Consider the following 20,925-nt stretch of genomic DNA (forward strand, 5'->3'; position numbering starts at 1 on the left):
CCATTAATCAATCATTTAAATAAAATGTATTTATTTCACAAGAAGACTATGATTACAAATGAACAATACTTCAAACACTCCCTCTTTCTCCCTCTCTGGCTAGCCACAGTCTATGGTCTGGTTTTATATAACAGTAGTATTGCACTTTAGATCTGAGCAAGAGTTACACTCTGGGCGGACTAACTGACTGGTAAAACTGACTGGTAAACTACAGACTGTGAAGCAGGTTTAAAGGGGACTAAGAGCATACAAGCGGCAGTGAGTTAGCTTCTATACAGGAAGGTCAGTACTGCATGGCATTGGCTAGAACCTGCTGTAGAGGAAAACTGTGCTCAACTGACTTTAGTAATACAATAGTAATAATACTTGTAATACTGCTAATAATAAAGCTTTAGGAACTCATTGACCTGATGAGCATTTGGTATAGTCTAACTTCAGTCAAATAAATAGTCTCTGTGAGTCAAATCTAGATAGTTTATTATTGTGTGTGTAACTGAATATAGTTTCTATAGGCAGACTCTTTCTGCGGCAGGGTGTGCTCCATGGGCACTCATGGTCGACTGGTCACATGACTCTGGTCCTGACCCTTAACCTCTGACCCCTAGGGGTTCGGTCTCACTCTGATGACATCACAGCAGCTCTAGGCCCAGATCTGTCCAAGAAAGAGCACAGAACATCAGTAAATCACATTCAATAGGACATTTAAACAACAACACTTGTCAAAAAGTATATTACAGTAACCCGGTCCAGACCCCAAAGAGCACGCAGCAGCATAGTGACAATGAAAAACTCCCTGGAAGGAAGAAACCTTGATAGGAATAAGATTTTGGGGGAGATGGAGAATCCTCCTTTGTCAGACCGGTGTAGATTATGAGGCAGAGCAACTCGGAGAAGAAGTGGTCCTGTGTGGCTCAGTTGGTAGAGCGTGGCACTTGCAACGCCAGGGTTGTGTGTTTAATTCCCGTGGGGAATCAGTATGGGGGGGAAAAAAGTATGAAAATGTATGCATCCACTAAGTCGCTCTGGATAAACGTGTCTGCTAAAATGATGTAAGTGAGCTCACCAGAAGGAAGACTATGGCTGTGTTACTATACTCCCACAGACATTAATGAAGAACAACTACTACAGTATCTCTCAGTGGTGGTTTCCATGTCCTATATTGTGGCTGTGCCTGTAGTGGAAAACAGAAGTATGTACTGTGGGGATAGTCTGACGCATGACTCTGCAGAACCAGGGTTTTCCACAAATAGGTACTCTCAGCCTCTCCCCCTCTCTCTAGCCCATGTTGTGTCACATACGGCCGTGATTGGGAGTCCCATAGGGCGGCGCACAATTAGCCCAGCGTTGGCCGGGGAAGGCCGTCATTGTAAATAAGAATTTGTTCTTAACTGACTTGCCTAGTTAAATAAAACATTTTTAAAAATAAGGTGTTGTCCCTTCTTGTTTCATCTCCCTTCCGCCCCCCCCACCCCTCGTGTCTCACCCGTAGTGTTTGCCCTCCTTGTTTCATCTCCCTTCCCCCCCTACCCCTCGTGTCTCACCCGTAGAGTGTTGTCCCTCCTTGTTTCATCTCCCTTCCGCCCCCCCTACCCCTCGTGTCTCACCCGTAGTGTTGTCCCTCCTTGTTTCATCTCCCCCCCCCCACCCCTCGTGTCTCACCCGTAGAGTGTTGTCCCTCCTTGTTTCATCTCCCTTCCCCCCCCACCCCTCGTGTCTCACCCGTAGAGTGTTGTCCCTCCTTGTTTCATCTCCCTTCCGCCCCCCCTACCCCTCGTGTCTCACCCGTAGAGTGTTGTCCCTCCTTGTTTCATCTCCCTTCCCCCCCTACCCCTCGTGTCTCACCCGTAGAGTGTTGTCCCTCCTTGTTTCATCTCCCTTCCCCCCCTACCCCTCGTGTCTCACCCGTAGAGTGTTGTCCCTCCTTGTTTCATCTCCCTTCCGCCCCCCCCCACCCCTCGTGTCTCACCCGTAGAGTGTTGTCCCTCCTTGTTTCATCTCCCTTCCCCCCCTACCCCTCGTGTCTCACCCGTAGAGTGTTGTCCCTCCTTGTTTCATCTCCCTTCCCCCCCTACCCCTCGTGTCTCACCCGTAGAGTGTTGTCCCTCCTTGTTTCATCTCCCTTCCGCCCCCCCCACCCCTCGTGTCTCACCCGTAGAGTGTTGTCCCTCCTTGTTTCATCTCCCTTCCGCCCCCCCACCCCTCGTGTCTCACCCGTAGAGTGTTGTCCCTCCTTGTTTCATCTCCCTTCCCCCCCTACCCCTCGTGTCTCACCCGTAGAGTGTTGTCCCTCCTTGTTTCATCTCCCTTCCGCCCCCCCTACCCCTCGTGTCTCACCCGTAGAGTGTTGTCCCTCCTTGTTTCATCTCCCTTCCCCCCCTACCCCTCGTGTCTCACCCGTAGAGTGTTGTCCCTCCTTGTTTCATCTCCCTTCCCCCCCCACCCCTCGTGTCTCACCCGTAGAGTGTTGTCCCTCCTTGTTTCATCTCCCTTCCCCCCCCCTACCCCTCGTGTCTCACCCGTAGAGTGTTGTCCCTCCTTGTTTCATCTCCCTTCCCCCCCTACCCCTCGTGTCTCACCCGTAGAGTGTTGTCCCTCCTTGTTTCATCTCCCTTCCGACCCCCCACCCCTCGTGTCTCACCCGTAGAGTGTTGTCCCTCCTTGTTTCATCTCCCTTCCCCCCCTACCCCTTGTGTCTCACCCGTAGAGTGTTGTCCCTCCTTGTTTCATCTCCCTTCCGACCCCCCTACCCCTCGTGTCTCACCCGTAGAGTGTTGTCCCAGGACCCGGAGCAGAAAGCGGTTCCATCAGGAGAGACTCTGAGGGAGCTGACTCTGTTCTCATGACCAAACAGGATGGCTACTCTGGTCCCCTTCAGGACGTCCCACACATTGATGGTGTAGTCATTATAGCCAGCAAACAACAGACGACCTGGAGGAGGGGTGGAGAGAGAGAGAGAGAGAGAGCATCTGTTCACCTGTTACCTGAAAGGGCATGGTTAGATGGGGGCCAGAGAGATAGAGGGGTAGAAAGGGTCAGATTCTAGAATATTCTCCAATATGCTGGAGGATATCACAGAACAGATGTATTACAGTTTAAAGTGCATTTGACAGAGGCTAATACAGTGGATAGAATGAATAATAAATCAGCTCTAAGTTCCATGGAATACAGTGGTGGTAAAATGTAGTAAAACTCCAGATGGCAGAGTGGTAATTCCCTCTCCCACATCACAACTGGATTAAATTCACCTCTTGGCTGAAGTGTGATAATAAACTGTCATCTTTATACAGCCATATAAAAACTAAAACGAAAGATTTTGTACCACTACAATAATATAATACACAGAGGAATAACATTTTGGGGGATAGAATCCAGTCTCGGCCTACACACAAAATCAGATAAGATCAAATCAAATCCCTTGACCGCTATAAAGGCCAAGGCAGTATATCTATTGCATCATCACACCCGGTAAGAAAGAAAGTGAAAGAGGCAAAGTGAAGATGGGAAAGATTGCCTGGCACAACATCCAATAACACCACAACAACACCAGTAAATGTCCAACAGCATAATTGTAAATCTGTTCATGATCGGAGGACCAATGGATGTTTAGTTGACTCTAGTCTCTGTTGAGAGGAAGCTAATAAAGAGGTATTATTTGTCAAACAGTTGCTGACTATTGTCCACATCTTACCACTAAGAGAGAAGTCGACACTGGCGGCTCCAAATATTATGCTGTCTTTGGAGTAGATGGACACCTCCCGATCAGCCCTGAGATCAAACAGACGGCACTGGAACACACACACGATCAATGGGACATTTTTTATTCATTTTTTATTTAACCCATCACATGCTAGTTGTTGTTTCTGTCTGTGCTGTGAACTCAAAAGCCCAGCATATTTCCTAATGAGAGACAATAAAGTTACATTGTAATTTTCCCATGAGGTACAATAAAGTTATATTGTAATGTATTGTATTTTTGCTCCTTGGCCTGAATAACACTTCTTAAAACAATACAAACCTGTGTAGTAATGTAAAACAGTGGGATGCTTTGACACATGTACTGTATGATGTGAAAGAGTGGTCTTTGACCAGTGACATCACATTAAGATAACAGAATCTCTGGGAGAGAATCGATTAACTCAACAGTGTTATTGAGACAGTGTCCGACTGCCACACACAACACACAGAATCACATCAAAGGTCCATCATCTGTCAAGTGTCACCCTGTTCCCTTTATAGTGCACTACCTTTGATTAGAGCTTTATGGGAGCAACTCTAGGTGGCTTTATTGAAGAGTAGTGCACTAAGTAGGGAGTATAAGTGTGCTATAAGTGTGTTATAAACTCACGGTAGAGTCATCAGAAGCAGAGGCAAAAGCATCGCCACTGGGGTAGTACCTGGAGAGAGAGAGAGAGAGAGAGAGAGAGAGAGAGAGAGGGAGAGCGAGAGAGAGAAAGAGAGAGTGTGAGAGGAGTAAAGAGGTTGATGTGTACACTGCTGTATGAAGGGGCGGCAGGTAGCCTAGTGGTTAGAGCGTTGGGCCAGTAACCAGCAGGTAGCCTAGTGGTTAGAGCGTTGGGCCAGTAACCAGCAGGTAGCCTAATGGTTAGAGCGTTGGGCCAGTAACCAGCAGGTAGCCTAGTGGTTAGAGCGTTGGGCCAGTAACCTGCAGGTAGCCTAGTGGTTAGAGCGTTGGGCCAGTAACCGGCAGGAAGCCTAGTGGTTAGAGCGTTGGGCCAGTAACCGGCAGGTAGCCTAGTGGTTAGAGCGTTGGGCCAGTAACCGGCAGGAAGCCTAGTGGTTAGAGCGTTGGGCCAGTAACCGGCAGGTAGCCTAGTGGTTAGAGCGTTGGGCCAGTAAACGGCAGGTAGCCTAGTGGTTAGAGCGTTGGGCCAGTAAACAGCAGGTAGCCTAGTGGTTAGAGCGTTGGGCCAGTAATCAGCAGGTAGCCTAGTGGTTAGAGCGTTGGGCCAGTAACCAGCAGGTAGCCTAGTGGTTAGAGCGTTGGGCCAGTAACCAGCAGGTAGCCTAGTGGTTAGAGCGTTGGGCCAGTAATCAGCAGGTAGCCTAGTGGTTAGAGCGTTGGGCCAGTAATCAGCAGGTAGCCTAGTGGTTAGAGCGTTGGGCCAGTAATCAGCAGGTAGCCTAGTGGTTAGAGCGTTGGGCCAGTAATCAGCAGGTAGCCTAGTGGTTAGAGCGTTGGGCCAGTAACCAGCAGGTAGCCTAGTGGTTAGAGCGTTGGGCCAGTAACCAGCAGGTAGCCTAGTGGTTAGAGCGTTGGGCCAGTAACCAGCAGGTAGCCTAGTGGTTAGAGCGTTGGGCCAGTAACCAGCAGGTAGCCTAGTGGTTAGAGCGTTGGGCCAGTAACCAGCAGGTAGCCTAGTGGTTAGAGCGTTGGGCCAGTAACCAGCAGGCAGCCTAGTGGTTAGAGCGTTGGGCCAGTATCTGAAAGGTTGCTAGATCGAATCCCTGAGCTGACAAGGTAAAAATCTGTCGTTCTGCCCCTGAACAAGGCAGTTAACCCACTGTTCCTAGGCTGTCGTTGTAAATAAGAATTTGTCCTTAACTGACTTGCCTAGTTAAATAAAGGTAAAATAAAAAACAATAATAAAAAGGGTTAGGTTTAGGGTCGATGGATGCTGTTAGCTGTACTGTAGAGATTATGTGGATACTATAAGGATAAGTGATCTGTAGACAGTGAAGCTGTATAAAGGGATAGGGTCGATGGATGCTGTTAGCTGTACTGTAGAGATTATGTGGATACTATAAGGATAAGTGATCTGTAGACAGTGAAGCTGTATAAAGGGATAGGGTTGATGTGGATGATGCTACTTACTTGACACAGTTGATGTCAGAGTCGTGGGTATCAAACGACTGGACGTTCTGCCCTGAGCGCAAGTCCCAAACGTTAGCCTTCTTATCAGAACCCTGGAACGAACAAACAGACATGTTAGGGGAGGGAGAGAGAGATAGATAGGAGACACACACACACACACACTGACCCCAGAGACAAAGGTGTTTCCAGTCTCAGAGGGGGCGAGGTCCAGAGTGAGGACATCAGCAGAGTGACCGTGGAAGCTCTGCAGCAGCTGACCACTCTCCACGTCCCACAGCGCACTGGTACCGTCACCACTGGACGTTAAGATCTACACACACACAGAAACGCCAACACAGTTTATCAGAATACTGAAACACACACAGAAACGCCAACACAGGCAATGTGTGATCCTACTACCCGTTTGGGGTAATATAACTAATCTACGGCCATTACACAGAGCTGGTTAACTACTGGGGTGTACCCAGCTAGCGCAAAATGTTCTGAGAACCATGTTTCTTAGAACTTGGTGAGTGAGTGGTTGTGCTATGGTTATTTTGCATACAACCTTCCCACAACTTTCTGGGAAAGGTGCAGGATAGTTGCTTGGCTTTGAACATTCTCAACACATTTAAGGAACTTGACAAAAAAACATAATTGTATTGGAATTTCATTACTTTAACAGAACGTTTCCTAAAAGTTCAAACATGGTTACATTGCATTTCAATTTTGGTAATGTTCTTGACATTGGGAATGCTCTCAAATAATGAAGACAACGTTAAGAAACAACGTTCTTCTGTGTGAATGTTAGTACTTCAGCATAACGTTTCCTACAGGTTTCCTCATGGTTTTATTTAAAGTAAAGTTCTCAAATTGAGTCGAGAACATTAAGAAAAATTACCATAAAAACTACAAGAAAACTTTAGTAACGTTCAGAGAACATTCTAAGAAAGTTATTTAAAAACATATACATTCTGCTCTTAGCATCAACGAAACTCTATCCTCTCTTGTTAAGTGTGTTCAGGTGTGTTGGCCGCGCCAATTAATTGGCCACACCTTTTCTTAATGAGTGCTTATTTCCTTTGAAATGGTGTCTGTTTGAATAGACAAAATGAACAGCTTTGTATGTGTAAAAAAACATGGTATGCTAGCTGCATCCTGGTGGAGCAGTGGACTAATTCCATGGATAGAGAACATTAGATTATAGGTTCAAATCTCATTGATGCAGCGTCAAAAAAAAGACATGTGTTTGCATGATTAATGACTAAGGAAATGAATTTCTGTGTCCAATCATGCTTGGACTTCAAAAAAGTTAACCCAAAATAAGCTAGCAGTGTTATTAAATGTCTTATTGAAACATTCAGTGAAAATTTTAAGGAAGTTATTCTAAAACCTCCAAATAACCTATGATGTCTATTCTCACAGTGTTAAGAAAACGTTCAAGGAATCAGAGTAAAACATTCTCACAACCTCCATACAACCTAAAAATAAACATTCCCAGAACATGTTATTTTCTGTTCTCAGAACATTTAAATAAACAAATCTGTTTTACCGGTCAGGAAACGTATGGCTTCGTTCTCGCAACCAACGTGAAACCAAAAACATACATTCCTACAACTTTCAAGGAACCAAATGTGCTAACTGTGTATTCACTAGGAACTAAATGGTTGATATGAAACATCCCCGTCAGACAATAAAGATATGAAAGTGAGACTGAACTGAGATTGACTGGGACAATGTAGTCTCGACTCTCCACAGCCCTGTGCTTTATTCCACACACACACACACACACACACACACACACACACACACACACACACACACACACACACACACACACACACACACACACACACACACACACACACACACACACACACGTCTTCACAGCTCAACACCCACCAACAGACCCCAGTGCATTAGGGAGACATAGGTTGTGTGTGTGTGCTCCTAGGTATGAGTTTTCAGCTCTGACAGATAAAGCCCTCTTAATGTCTATTAATACACTCACAATGGAGGGCCATCTCTCTCTATGGGCCACTTCTCTGTTTCCTCTCCTCTTCTGTCTCTCCTCTCTCACGCTTCCGCTCATCACCCTCTCCTCATCCCGCTAGAATTCTCAACAGTTCCTCTCCTGTCTAGCAGAGATGAATTATTAACAGCCTTAAACATCTAATATTCCCCCCTCCCTCTATCCATTCTCTCCTCCTTGTCCTGAAAATCTCAAATCAATTTCTTTCCCTCTCCTCGTTGTGTTGTGTGTGTGTGTCTGAGTGTGTCTATGCCTGTATGTGTGTGTGTGTGTGTGTGTGTGTGTGTGTGTGTGTGTGTGTGTGTGTGTGTGTGTGTGTGTGTGTGTGGGTGTGGGTGGGTGGGTGTCTAGTCCCTAACTTGCATGTCAGAGTTGGTGAAGGTGCAGCCGGACAGGTAGTTGGTGTGCATGGCAACCGACTTCTTCTTGGCCGCCAAGTTCTCGTCCTTGTCCAATGAGAGAGGGTACACCGAGCACTTATTATCCAATCCCCTGTCAGACAGAAAGACAGACACACAAACGAGAGAAAGATTTGTAGGGCGTTACTTTAACATTAAGCCCTCAAGCCAGTACTTTAGCATCAAGCCAATACCTTTCTTGGGGCTAAGGGATTAAAGGTCAGAGGTTAGGGTCAGACTCACCCACAGGCGATGGCACAGCCAGAGGGGGCGTAGGCACACGCCATCACCCACGTAGTCGGCATGGTCACTGCATGTTCCTAGAACACAGTGTGCATATACATTAATGTAAATAAGCCCAGTTAAGACCGCTCCACCATGGGACTGGATTAGGCTGCCATTAGTGCACTCACACACACTCAGGCTGCTTTTACTAACCTTATTGGTGGTGAAAGCATCCCATACGATGACCTTCCCATCCTGGTAGACAGAAGACAAGGAAAATAAGCATACAGTTCACATGGACATACAGGGAGAGATGACCATTAAATGGCTGGTGAGACAAACATGTTCAGTGTGTCTGAGAATGGAGGAGGCAAGGAGGGAGGAATGAAGAAGGGAGGTGGGAGGGGAGAGAAGGGAAGAAGGGAGGAGGGAGGGGAGAGAAGGGAAGAAGGGAGGAATGAAGAAGGGAGGCAAGGAGGGAGGAATGAAGAAGGGAGGTGGGAGGGAGGAATGAAGAAGGGAGGAGGGAGGGGAGAGAAGGGAAGAAGGGAGGAATGAAGAAGGGAGGAGAGTGGGAAAAGAGGGGAAGAAGGGAGGAATGAAGAGGAGGAGTAATTGATGAACGTGGAGTCAGGGAGTTCAGCACCATGGACAGGGTTGTGACCAAAACTCACTAATTCCAGTAGAATAGAAGGATGATAGGGGGATAGTGGAGAGGGAGGAGAGACAGGGGAGGGAGAATAGAGGGAGAGGGAGGAAAGGGGAGCAGTTCATGGCTAAAATGTGGGATGGTGTGTGTATGTGTGTGTGCATACCTGTGAGGAGCTGACAATGCGTCGTTTGTCTTTGCACCAGTCCATACAGAGCACCTTGTTGCCATGGCCCTTCAGTGTCCTCCGAGTCTTCATGTTTAACTCACCAAGAGCTTCCGCCTTCTCAGCTACCTTCTCCACTACACACACACACAGACACACACACTGTTAAAAACTCTTGTAATCACAATGAATTGTCGTGTAAATTAATAGATAGGATCTTTATTTGATCACCCTGTTGCAGGAAAACTTTCCTGCAATGCCCTGTATTAACTATACGGCCACGGGCAAATCTCTGCACGCCTGGAAATTACATATCAGATGATTTTTGGCATGAATATCAAATTCCATTCGTATATAATAACGGATATAATAACAGTTTCTGCATAACTTTCATGTTTGGGTTACAGACAGTAAACATTTTGTGCATCACGAGGCCCCTCTCCCTCCCTCCCATTAAACTCACACTCCACATCGTGCAGCTTCTTCCGCTCCTCCTCGAGCTTCTTCCTCAGCGTCTCGCTCTCCGCCTTCAGCGACTTCAGAGTCTCGCCGCTCGCAAGGCCCTGGCACGCCATCTTTAGAGGAGAGGAGGAACGAAAGAAGGGAACGGCAAGAGCAGATGTTTTTAGTCGCGCGCTGGCCGCGCCAGTCAAGGCGGCTCTGCCTTCCTACAGCTGGTGTGTATTCATTACGCCAATTCTGTTGCAAACCGTTTCTTAAAAGGAAGCAAACGGAACGAAACGGGGAGAGACCTTCCTGAATTTGTCCAATATGAACTCTCGTTTTTGTTTGGACTAATGAATATGCCCCTGGTGCTGCTGCCGCGCTGATGTGCTCTTTCTCCCCTCTCTCTCCCTGTCTCGTCTCACTCGCTCTCTGGCAAGTCTCTACCTCTTTCTCCCCTCTCTCTCCCTGTCTCGTCTCACTCGCTCTCTGGCAAGCCTCTACCTCTTTCTCCCCTCTCTCTCCCTGTCTCGTCTCACTCGCTCTCTGGCAAGCCTCTACCTCTTTCTCCCCTCTCTCCCCCTGTCTCTTGTCTCACTCGCTCTCTGGCAAGTCTCTACCTCTTTCTCCCCTCTCTCTCCCTGTCTCGTCTCACTCGCTCTCTGGCAAGCCTCTACCTCTTTCTCCCCTCTCTCCCCCTGTCTCTTGTCTCACCCGCTCTCTGGCAAGCCTCTACCTCTTTCTCCCCTCTCTCTCCCTGTCTCGTCTCACTCGCTCTCTGGCAAGCCTCTACCTCTTTCTCCCCTCTCTCTCCCTGTCTCTGGTCTCACTCGCTCTCTGGCAAGCCTCTACCTCTTTCTCTCTCTCCCTCTTTCTATATGTCTGTTTTTCTCGCCCCAGAGAAGCCACTATGACTGTGTTTGGTAGTAATTGCACTAAATATAGCCCAAATGTCCTCTAATTATATTACTTTAAATACCTGACAGAAAAATCACATTTTCCTTATTTTATTTTACACCATTGCAGTTTCCTTATTTAAATGTATGTTATTTTCATTTGAAAGGTATTTGCACCTATTGTTTAGAGAAGTGAAAGACAACGTTGCTATAAGTGTGGATGAGCTGCCAGAGAGAACAGAGTACAGATAAGATGAGGTGGTGAATTCATCCAGGAATGGTGTGTGTGTGTGTGTGTGTGTGCTGAAAGAGGCTCTCTGCTACTGTATATCAGACAGATAGGGAGGCTGCATTCTCAGATGGGGTCCTCTCCAACCCCCTAAAAATACATCAAGAATCTCAAATCTACCCCTAACCCCTGGGAATGGTCCAGGATGGAGCAGTTAGATTGGTTAGAGTCAGAGGTTAGAGGTCAGAGGTTAAGGGACGTACAATCTCCATGCATAGTGAGCAGTAGTTGATGGGTTCAGTCTTGATGTATAGATTCATCAAGGGGCGGTTCTCCGAGCAGCTGTCACACGGCCCGAAGGTGATGGCCAAAAACGTCTGGTCACACATGGCTGCAGCTGGTTAACCACAGACCTGTATAGAGGAGAAAAGAAACACAGTGTTAACATTCAGGTATGAGAAATAACACACATACACACTGTTATCGATTCAACTGAAGGGAGCATTGCTATTTGTGTGTGTGTGTGTGTGTGTGGTTAGAGAGAGTGAGAGAGAGAGAGATGCAGAGAGCGAGCTAGAGAGATAGGGAGAGAATGTGTGTGTGTGTGTGTGTGTGTGTGTGTGTGGTTAGAGAGAGTGAGAGAGAGAGAGATGCAGAGAGCGAGCTAGAGAGATAGGGAGAGAATGTGTGTGAGTCAGAGAGAGATAGTGAGTAAGAGACAGAGCGAGAGGAGAGAGGGAATGAGAGAGAGAGGGAGTGAGTGTGTGTAGGTGTGTGTGTGTGCTGACAGCTGTATTGACGATAAGCAGTGGGGAATCTCCCTGCTGCCTGATCCTGCTCAGAGAAGGGGAGAGCAGTAGGCCTATTTTGGGAGATGCATGCACACACACTTGGATGCACATTATTACACCGTGGGTATAATGGTGGGGATCGGTAACTGCCACTGATAGTGATAGTCTGGGGAATGAATCATAGACATGCGGAGCTGGATATGGACCTGCAATATACACAGTGTAGAAATAGAACAGATATATAATGACCTGCAATATCTATCTGTTCTATTTCTGCAGTGTCTATATTGCAGGTCGTTATCTATCTGTTCTATTTCTATAGTGCCTAATGAACTGCATCATAGACACTGCAGAAATAGAACAGATAAATAATGACCTGCAATATACACAGTGTAGAAATAGAACAGATACAGTTGAAGTAGGAAGTTTACATACACTTAGGTTGGAGTCATTAAAACTAGTTTTTCAACCACTCCACACATTTCTTGTTAACAAACTATAGTTTTGGCAATTCGGTTAGGACATCTACTTTGTGCATGACACAAGTAATTTTTCAAACAATTGTTTACAGACATATTATTTCACTTATAACTCACTGTATCACAATTCCTGTGCGTCAGAAGTTTACATACACTGAGTTGACTGTGCCTTTAAGCAGCTTGGAAAATTCCAGAAAATGATGTCATGGCTTTAGAAGCTTCTGATAGGCTAATTGACATAATTTGAGTCAATTGGAGGTGTACCTGTGGATCTATTTCAAGTCCTACCTTCAAACTCAGGGCCTCTTTGCTTGACATCATGGGAAAATCTAAAGAAATCAGCCAAGACCTCAAAAAGAAATTGTAGACCTCCACAAGTCTGGTTCATCCTTGGGAGCAATTTCCAAATGCCAGAAGGTACCACGTTCATCTGTACAAACAATAGTACGCAAGTATAAACACCATGGGACCACGCAGCCATCATACCACTCAGGAAGGAGACGCGTTCTGTCTCCTAGAGAAGAGCATACTTTGTTGCGAAAAGTGCAAATCAATCCCAGAACAACAGCAAAGGACCTTGTGAAGATGCTGGAAGAAACAGGTACAAAAGTATCTATATCCACAGTAAAACAAGCCCTATATCGACATAACCTGAAAAGCCACTCAGCAAGGAAGAAGCCACTGCTCCAAAACCGCCATAAAAAGCAAGACTATTGTTTGCAACTGCACATGGGGACAAAGATCATACTTTTTGGAGAAATGTCCTCTGGTCTGATGAAACAAAAATAGAACTGTTTGGCCATAATTACCATCGTTATGTTTGGAGGAAAAAGGGGGATGCTTGCAAGCCGAAGAACACCATCCCAACCGTGAAGCACGGGGGTGGCAGCATCATGTGGTGGGGGTGCTTTGCTGCAGGAGGGACTGGTGCACTTAACAAAATAGTTGGCATTATGAGAAAGGAAAATTATGTGGATATATTGAAGCAACATCTCAAGACATCAGTCAGGAAGTTAAAGCTTGGTTGCAAATGGGTCTTCCAAATGGACTATGACCCCAAGCATACTTCCAAAGTTGTGGCAAAATGGCTTAAGGACAACAAAGTCAAGGTATTGGAGTGGCCATCACAATGCCCTGACCTCGATCCTATAAAACATTTGTGGGCAGAACTGAAAAAGTGTGTGCAAGCAAGGAGGCCTACAAACCTGACTCAGTTACACCAGCTCTGTCAGGAGGAATGGGCCAAAATTCACCCAACTTATTGTGGGAAGCTTGTGGAAGGCTACCCAAAACGTTTGACCCAAGTTAAACAATTTAAAGGCAATGCTACCAACTACTAATTGAGTGTATGTAAACTTCTGATCCACTGGGAATGCGATGAAAGAAATAAAATCTGAAATAAATCATTCTCTCTACTATTATTCTGACATTTCACATTCTTAATCTGCGGGGCTTAAATAGAAAAACATTGCTGACCAACTATTTCCAACACAACTGCATGACATCATCATAACAAACGTATAATATAGTTCTTACCTAACGAGGGAAGTTGGTTTGTCTGTCAGACGGTATGCTATCCTGAGGAGACAGTGTTTTCCAACGTTAGTTAGTTAGAGGATTGGAGGCCAGGGACAGAGAGGGAACACTAAGCTACTTACCAAGGGCTTTGACCACGCCACAGTATTACCCTCAGGTACAGACCAGGGCCACGTCCCAAATGGCACCATATCCCCTTTAAAGTGCACTTCTTATGTCCAGAACCTGATGTCCTGGTAAAAAGTAGTGCACTAGAAAGAGAATATAGTTCCATTTGGGACAAAGCCCAAAGTATTAGGACTGGATAGAAGCTGTCCCTAATCACTGGTCCAAGGTCAGATTGTTTCCCATTCACTAATGGTAAATGTTATTATTGGTGGTAAGGTTATCTTATCCTAGATCTGTAGTTAATAAGGGCTGTATTACTTGTTCAGGCTATAGGTCAGCTAGCCACTGGACGGTCTGAGAGCAGAAATAGTTCACGTATTTAATATGAACTTAAAGCTAAAATTCCATGGCAGAATGTTAATAAATGATACAATAATTTAATAACTGCTATTATTTCCATAACCCATTCATGACCACAGCTTGCCTTTGGACAAAAAAGGAAACAAATATTTTCAGTGCTGAATTCCTTTATTTGTCTTTTACAGGGTTTGACAATTGAAACTTATTCCAAATTTCTTAATGGTGAACACATTCACTAAGTACAGCTACCAGGAATTATACACACAGTCCAGTTCTCCTGATGTACACACGGGAGGAGAGAGGAGATGGAGAGGAGAAGAGCAGAGTTCAGCATCTCTACCACAGGTGGACTGTATGAAGTCTGAAGATCATTAGATCAATGAGATGTGTCGGTTAGTGATGATGTCGTGACTTGATGTGATACTTTAGCATTGACCTCAATTGTCAAAACCATAAAAAGGGAGATTTTAAGTATCTATTTTAATAACCATCTGGAGATGTAAAAATGTATATCTCAAATGAGGTGAAGACCGGTCGTACCACAGAGTGTCTACATGAACAAGCCTGTCTGAGGCACACAGCATGTACAGAGTGTCTACATGAACAAGCCTGTCTGAGGCAGACAGCATGTACAGAGTGTCTACATGAACAAGCCTGTCTGAGGCACACAGCATGTACAGAGTGTCTACATGAACAAGCCTGTCTGAGGCAGACAGCATGTACAGAGTGTCAACATGAACAAGCCTGTCTGAGGCAGACAGCATGTACAGAGTGTCTACATGAACAAGCCTGTCTGAGGCACACAGCATGTACAGAGTGGGACACTATAAGGGAAGGGGAGAGCGGGAAGAGTGGTCCATCTACACTGCTTAAAGAAGGCTAATCATAGAAATGGACTAAGGGTACATACCAAATAGCACCCTATTCCCTATCCCTGGTCAAAAGCTGTGCACTATATAGTGAATATGGTACTATTTGGGATAGTCACTAAGACTATAGCCTTCTACTGTGTAAATGACTACAGCTAGATGACCTCTCTGGAGGAACATAAACCACATGATGATCAAAGAAATTAGAATCATATCAGATAGGTTAACTTACTTTATCAGCGTTTACTAACTTGTTCAGTAAATATTTCAAAAAGTGCAACTAGACAGAAAGCAAAACAATCCTTCCATCCCAGCCTCTGAAATAAGATCTAAGGACAACTTGTCAAAACATTCAATAATAATAATGCTACTTTTTAAAACAGTAGTTGTGTAACAGACAGACACAGAGACAGGAGATGATAGTGTTTTTAACATCATATGTAAGGCTTTGTTCCAAACATGAGTAACAATGAAGTCCTCCTATATGCATGATCAATAACAGCTCTAAAACATTCACAAGGGTAGAATCTGCAGTATTCCACTATCGTTTTCCAGTATCGTCCAAGATGCAGATATGCATTTTAGATCTGGTATCACTATACACATGTTGAACAACTTAAAACGTATTCCTAAAAATCCTTCATTAAAATGCAACGCTGCAAAAATTTAACAAAAAGGCAATTTTCAATGTTTATACAATACACTCATGGTGGTCCCAATAATAAATATATGATTATTCATTAAATTGTTTCTACAATACACTCATGGTGGTCCCAATAATAAATATATGATTATTCATTAAATTGCACCACAAAACAAGTTGAAACATGAACTTGACTCCTACATCAATGATAGTAATAATAATATGTTTTTCTGAGCCGCGTGTTTCTCTATAGGCCAGGGAACAAAGTTCAAAGGGTCAGGGCTGCTAGGCAAATAAAGGTCACGGTAAATAATAAGGTTCACGGTAAAATAAGGTTGAAGGTTAAACAATAAGGTTGATGGTTAAATAAAGTTGATGGTTGATGAGCAGTTAGGGTATGGGTGAACACTGATGGCACAAGTAAGGAAGAGAGGCAACGATGATGATAAATGTAGTTCCATCCTTTCTGTCCCTCAGCGGTTGACCAGTCAGAGAGGTTAGAAGGACCTTAGTAGTAGTGAATAGAATGTTTGTAGATCTTCTTTGAGTCTATAGAACATCTGGCAGAATGTCTGGTTCTATAGAAGCCACAGTCATGTGACCTAGTGTCCAACGTCGCCCTCTCCTGGTCACTATCTGGTGCTGAGTAACAACATGGCTGCTTTCTCTAAAAGTAGAGCCATGAAAACAGACTTGGCTGATGTTGGGACACAGTGAAGAGGGGGTTTGGGAGACAGTGAAGGAATTGTTATTGTAGGTTAGTAGGGAATGAAAGAAGGGGGTAAGCGTTAGAGTAGGTTAGAGTTGAGACTGTAGCCAGGGCATGTAATAGTTTGTCTACAAAGCAGTGATTTAGTTTCTGGAGTAAAGCTGGCATGACAGTATTATCATACAGGCTGTAGGGAAAAACATTCAAGACATGGTTGATATTGAGTCTAAATGTGATGGATTATGAGAGCAACTACAGTAAAACAGACTGGCTCAGTGGTAACCAGGTTTAGTAACACACACAACCTCCTTTCCAAGGCTATAATACTGAAAGGAATACCTACAGAGAGTGGAGCAGACAGAGTGGTGGGGCGAGGACATGTACATATTTAGAAGTGAAGATATGTAGTAGTTGGTACTGCAGGAGTTCCAACTCTTTTGGTCCGCAGACCCATTTTGATCTAAAAAAAAAAATCCTGACTCCACCATGTAGAAAAAAGTGATGTAATCAACGCTAATGTAAACTTATTGTTTTAGCTGATTTAGTTCCTGGTCTTGTCCACTCTGTCCTAATGAGGCTTCTGCCATTGTAGAGGGAAACAGAAGACACATACGTGTTCCTGAGAGTCTTATCTTTCAGTGATGGGGTCATAATATTTTGTATCTTGAACCGTTTAAAAGATAGAGCCACATTTGTAGGAAGAGAACAGAAAAAGCTCTGTTTATTACAACTGTATCTAGAGGCAACCGGAGGTTACTGACGTAACCGTGGTTCTATGAACATAGCGCGGTTTTATTGTATTTTTGTTCTGCCCCACATGGGGCCGCGACCAATAGTTTTGGGAAACGCTGTGGTAGTGGATATGTAGGATCCAGTGTGCTTCTGTTTTTAACAACAGTCACTAGTGTGTGTGTGTTTGTGTGAGTTAGTGAGTTCTCTTGTAGGGGTTTTGGAACCAAACTACTTAGTTAAAGTGGAGAAGCAAGTACAGTAGCTGAAGCCGTCTAAACCTGATAGGTATGGGTATCAAACTACCTAAACTACTCGTCCAGTCTAGCCATCTATTGCAAGTCTAATCCTCTATCTATTTCAACCTCAGAGGATTAGACTGGAACAGAGGTTGAAATAGATAGAGGATTAGACTGGAACAATCTTTTTCAACCTCTGTTCCAGTCTAATCCTCCATCTTTTTCAACCTCTGTTCCAGTCTAATCTTCTATTTCAACCTCTGTTCCAGTCTAATCCTCCATTTCAACCTCTGTTCCAGTCTAATCCTCCATTTCAACCTCTGTTCCAGTCTAATCCTCCATTTCAACCTCTGTTCCAGTCTAATCCTCCATTTCAACCTCTGTTCCAGTCTAATCCTCCATTTCAACCTCTGTTCCAGTCTAATCCTCCATTTCAACCTCTGTTCCAGTCTAATCCTCCATTTCAACCTCTGTTCCAGTCTTATCCTCCATTTCAACCTCTGTTCCAGTCTTATCCTCTATCCATTTCAACCTCTGTTCCAGTCTAATCCTCCATTTCAACCTCTGTTCCAGTCTTATCCTCTATCCATTTCAACCTCTGTTCCAGTCTAATCCTCCATTTCAACCTCTGTTCCAGTCTAATCCTCCATTTCAACCTCTGTTCCAGTCTTATCCTCTATCCATTTCAACCTCTGTTCCAGTCTAATCCTCCATTTCAACCTCTGTTCCAGTCTTATCCTCTATCCATTTCAACCTCTGTTCCAGTCTAATCCTCCATTTCAACCTCTGTTCCAGTCTAATCCTCCATTTCAACCTCTGGTGCAGCGGTGCTAAAGTGCAGATCCACTAGAGAAGCAGGTTACACAGGACCAAGCTACGGCAGAGAGATCTTAAAGCACAATACATCATGAGCTAAACAAATAAAAACCTACATTAAATAGCGCTAATTAAATGAGACTACATAGTTCATCTGCTATAGACATAATTCTAATACTATAGGACTCTAGTGGTCTTTCCATGGCCATACTTCTCTCCGGTCTGGAACCGGTCTGGAACCGGTCTGGAAAGCTGGAGAGATAAGCCTACATGTCTATGGTATCCATGTTTTCTGTCTGCAAAGAACATGCATTTTAGGAAAGGGAGTGGAATAAATGCAATAAATAAAACACCCTAGTGTGATATATATTTATATATTAATATTTATATGTATTTATATATGTATAAAAGTATGGTACAGACAATGGGTACTGCACTTGGCTTGACTGTGTTCAGTGGGTGAGTTGATAACGATGTACTTGGAACAGATGCTAGCTAGATAACTGTAGAAGCGTTAGCATCCTATCATAACACAACAGATGCTAGCCGAGCTTAGCTGAAGGAGCTAGCTAGCTGTGATGCTAGCCCTGGACAGCTAGCTTAAGTGTACCGTAATACATTCCTATGGGAGAACCGGACTGCTAGAAAACACTACACTATTGAGAAGAGAACACAGAGGAGAAAAGAGGACTGGGGGAACACGGTACTAGGTGTTAAATGGGGTTGTAGGTGGGGAGTGTAGCTTAGTAAAAGGGGGTAAGATAGGAGAAAAGGTGGCCTGTAGCGGTGCATTCTCTTAGAGTTGAGCATTTGTACACGCGGAGGAGGATGGGCTTTCAACTACTGACATAAAGACTACCGTAGGGTGGAAGCTGAGCGTGTGTATGTGTATTGTATGTAAGTGTTTGGATGTGTTAAGAAGAGAAAGGTTTGTGTATGCATGTGATTGCACGTGTACCTATGTATAGCCTATATATTAGTCATGTGTGTGTTAGACGCGGGTAAGGAAGGCTAGGTTGAGGGAGCCTGGTATTTGGATAGTCTCCAGGGCCAGAGAGGAGGGGTTGAAAGACCTATGTATAGCCTATATATTAGTCATGTGTGTGTTAGACGCGGGTAAGGAAGGCTAGGTTGAGGGAGCCTGGTATTTGGATAGTCTCCAGGGCCAGAGAGGAGGGGTTGAAAGACCTATGTATAGCCTATATATTAGTCATGTGTGTGTTAGACGCGGGTAAGGAAGGCTAGGTTGAGGGAGCCTGGTATTTGGATAGTCTCCAGGGCCAGAGAGGAGGGGTTGAAAGGGAAGGTGACTGGGTAGATAATCTTAGTGTCCATCAACAGCTGAGGAGTCTCACAGCGGTCCCGCAAACGAGTCTGACAGACAGACAGACACAGACACAGACACAGAGAGAAAGAGAGAGAGAGAGAGAGAGAGAGAGAGAGAGAAACAAAGAGGGAGCGAAGGAGAGGGAGAGAGAAAATATATACATTAGTTACAGTTACTTATATGCAAAGACAGACAGACAGACAGACAGACAGACAGACAGACAGACAGACAGACAGACAGACAGACAGACAGACAGACAGACAGACAGACAGGTCTTACCTGTATGGTTCGTATGAAGGTAACAGACACCCTCTCTTCAAACTCGTTGACTGGAGTGTACAGGTTCAACACCTTCACAATCTGGGAACACAGAGACAAACTTCCTTAGTTGAACCTTGAACTATTAACTCAACTGATCCCCTGTCCCATTCTCCGCATTGATTGGGCTTGACTGGTAAGTTGATTACCTGAGGGCTGGGTTTGGTTAGAACAGGACCTAAGTGGTAGAGAGGGCTGTGATTGGTTAGTTCAGGACCTAAGTGGTAGAGAGGGCTGTGATTGGTTAGTTCAGGACCTAAGTGGTAGAGAGGGCTGTGATTGGTTAGTTCAGGACCTAAGTGGTAGAGAGGGCTGTGATTGACTAGTTCAGGACCTAAGTGGTAGAGAGGGCTGTGATTGACTAGTCCAGGACCTAAGTGGTAGAGAGGGCTGTGATTGACTAGTTCAGGACCTAAGTGGTAGAGAGGGCTGTGATTGACTAGTCCAGGACCTGAGTGGTAGAGAAGGCTGTGATTGACTAGTCCAGGACCTGAGTGGTAGAGAGGGCTGTGATTGACTAGTTCAGGACCTAAGTGGTAGAGAGGGCTGTGATTGACTAGTTCAGGACCTAAGTGGTAGAGAGGGCTGTGATTGACTAGTTCAGGACCTAAGTGGTAGAGAGGGCTGTGATTGACTAGTTCAGGACCTAAGTGGTAGAGAGGGCTGTGATTGACTAGTTCAGGACCTAAGTGGTAGAGAGGGCTGTGATTGACTAGTCCAGGACCTAAGTGGTAGAGAGGGCTGTGATTGACTAGTCCAGGACCTGAGTGGTAGAGAAGGCTGTGATTGACTAGTCCAGGACCTGAGTGGTAGAGAAGGCTGTGATTGACTAGTCCAGGACCTGAGTGGTAGAGAGGGCTGTGATTGACTAGTTCAGGACCTAAGTGGTAGAGAGGGCTGTGATTGACTAGTCCAGGACCTAAGTGGTAGAGAGGGCTGTGATTGACTAGTCCAGGACCTGAGTGGTAGAGAGGGCTGTGATTGACTAGTCCAGGACCTGAGTGGTAGAAAGGGCTCTAATTGGTTAGTTTAGTACATGAGCAGAATAGTGAGCTGTGATTGGTTACCTGAGATGTGGACAGGCTGTTGCACATGGAGCAGATGGCCTCAGCGTCTTCGTCCGTCTTCTTCTTGACTTGCAGCAGCTGAG

At 45.0% G+C, this 20,925-nt stretch overlaps 2 protein-coding genes across 9 annotated transcripts in view; both read right to left on the bottom strand.

Moving 5' to 3' along the window:
- Positions 1-11: 11 nt before the first annotated feature.
- LOC115166976 (guanine nucleotide-binding protein subunit beta-5b) lies at positions 12-13,737 on the bottom strand. Its single transcript, XM_029720964.1, has 13 exons — positions 13,658-13,737; positions 11,115-11,264; positions 9,746-9,857; positions 9,283-9,419; positions 8,681-8,722; positions 8,486-8,562; positions 8,204-8,336; positions 6,000-6,143; positions 5,834-5,925; positions 4,346-4,394; positions 3,689-3,785; positions 2,762-2,928; positions 12-652 (listed from the first exon to the last, which is right to left on the bottom strand). Exons 2-13 carry the CDS (start codon positions 11,238-11,240, stop codon positions 641-643), a joined length of 1,188 nt encoding a protein of 395 aa, XP_029576824.1. The 5' UTR covers positions 11,241-11,264; positions 13,658-13,737; the 3' UTR covers positions 12-640.
- Positions 13,738-15,213: 1,476 nt separating this feature from the next.
- The window catches only part of LOC115166979 (unconventional myosin-Va), a 51,573-nt gene continuing 45,861 nt past the window's right edge, over positions 15,214-20,925 (bottom strand). For 5 of the 8 annotated variants that reach the window (XR_003870411.1, XR_003870410.1, XR_003870412.1 and 2 more), the window contains 4 exons: positions 20,843-20,925; positions 19,737-19,817; positions 19,204-19,504; positions 15,214-19,088 (listed from right to left, as the gene is read on the bottom strand). The exon at positions 20,843-20,925 is cut by the window's right edge and continues 92 nt beyond it. Coding sequence is in view for 1 of the 8 variants with exons in the window: in XM_029720966.1 (XP_029576826.1) it covers positions 19,237-19,278; positions 19,394-19,504; positions 19,737-19,817; positions 20,843-20,925 (317 nt within the window). In the remaining 7 variants the exon portion in view is untranslated. The remainder of the gene's footprint in view (positions 19,089-19,203; positions 19,505-19,736; positions 19,818-20,842) is intronic. The other 3 variants (XR_003870409.1, XR_003870408.1, XM_029720966.1) reach the window with 3 other exon arrangements.

Source organism: Salmo trutta, chromosome 29 (assembly GCF_901001165.1).
Source record: "Salmo trutta chromosome 29, fSalTru1.1, whole genome shotgun sequence".
Lineage (NCBI taxonomy): Eukaryota > Metazoa > Chordata > Actinopteri > Salmoniformes > Salmonidae > Salmo > Salmo trutta.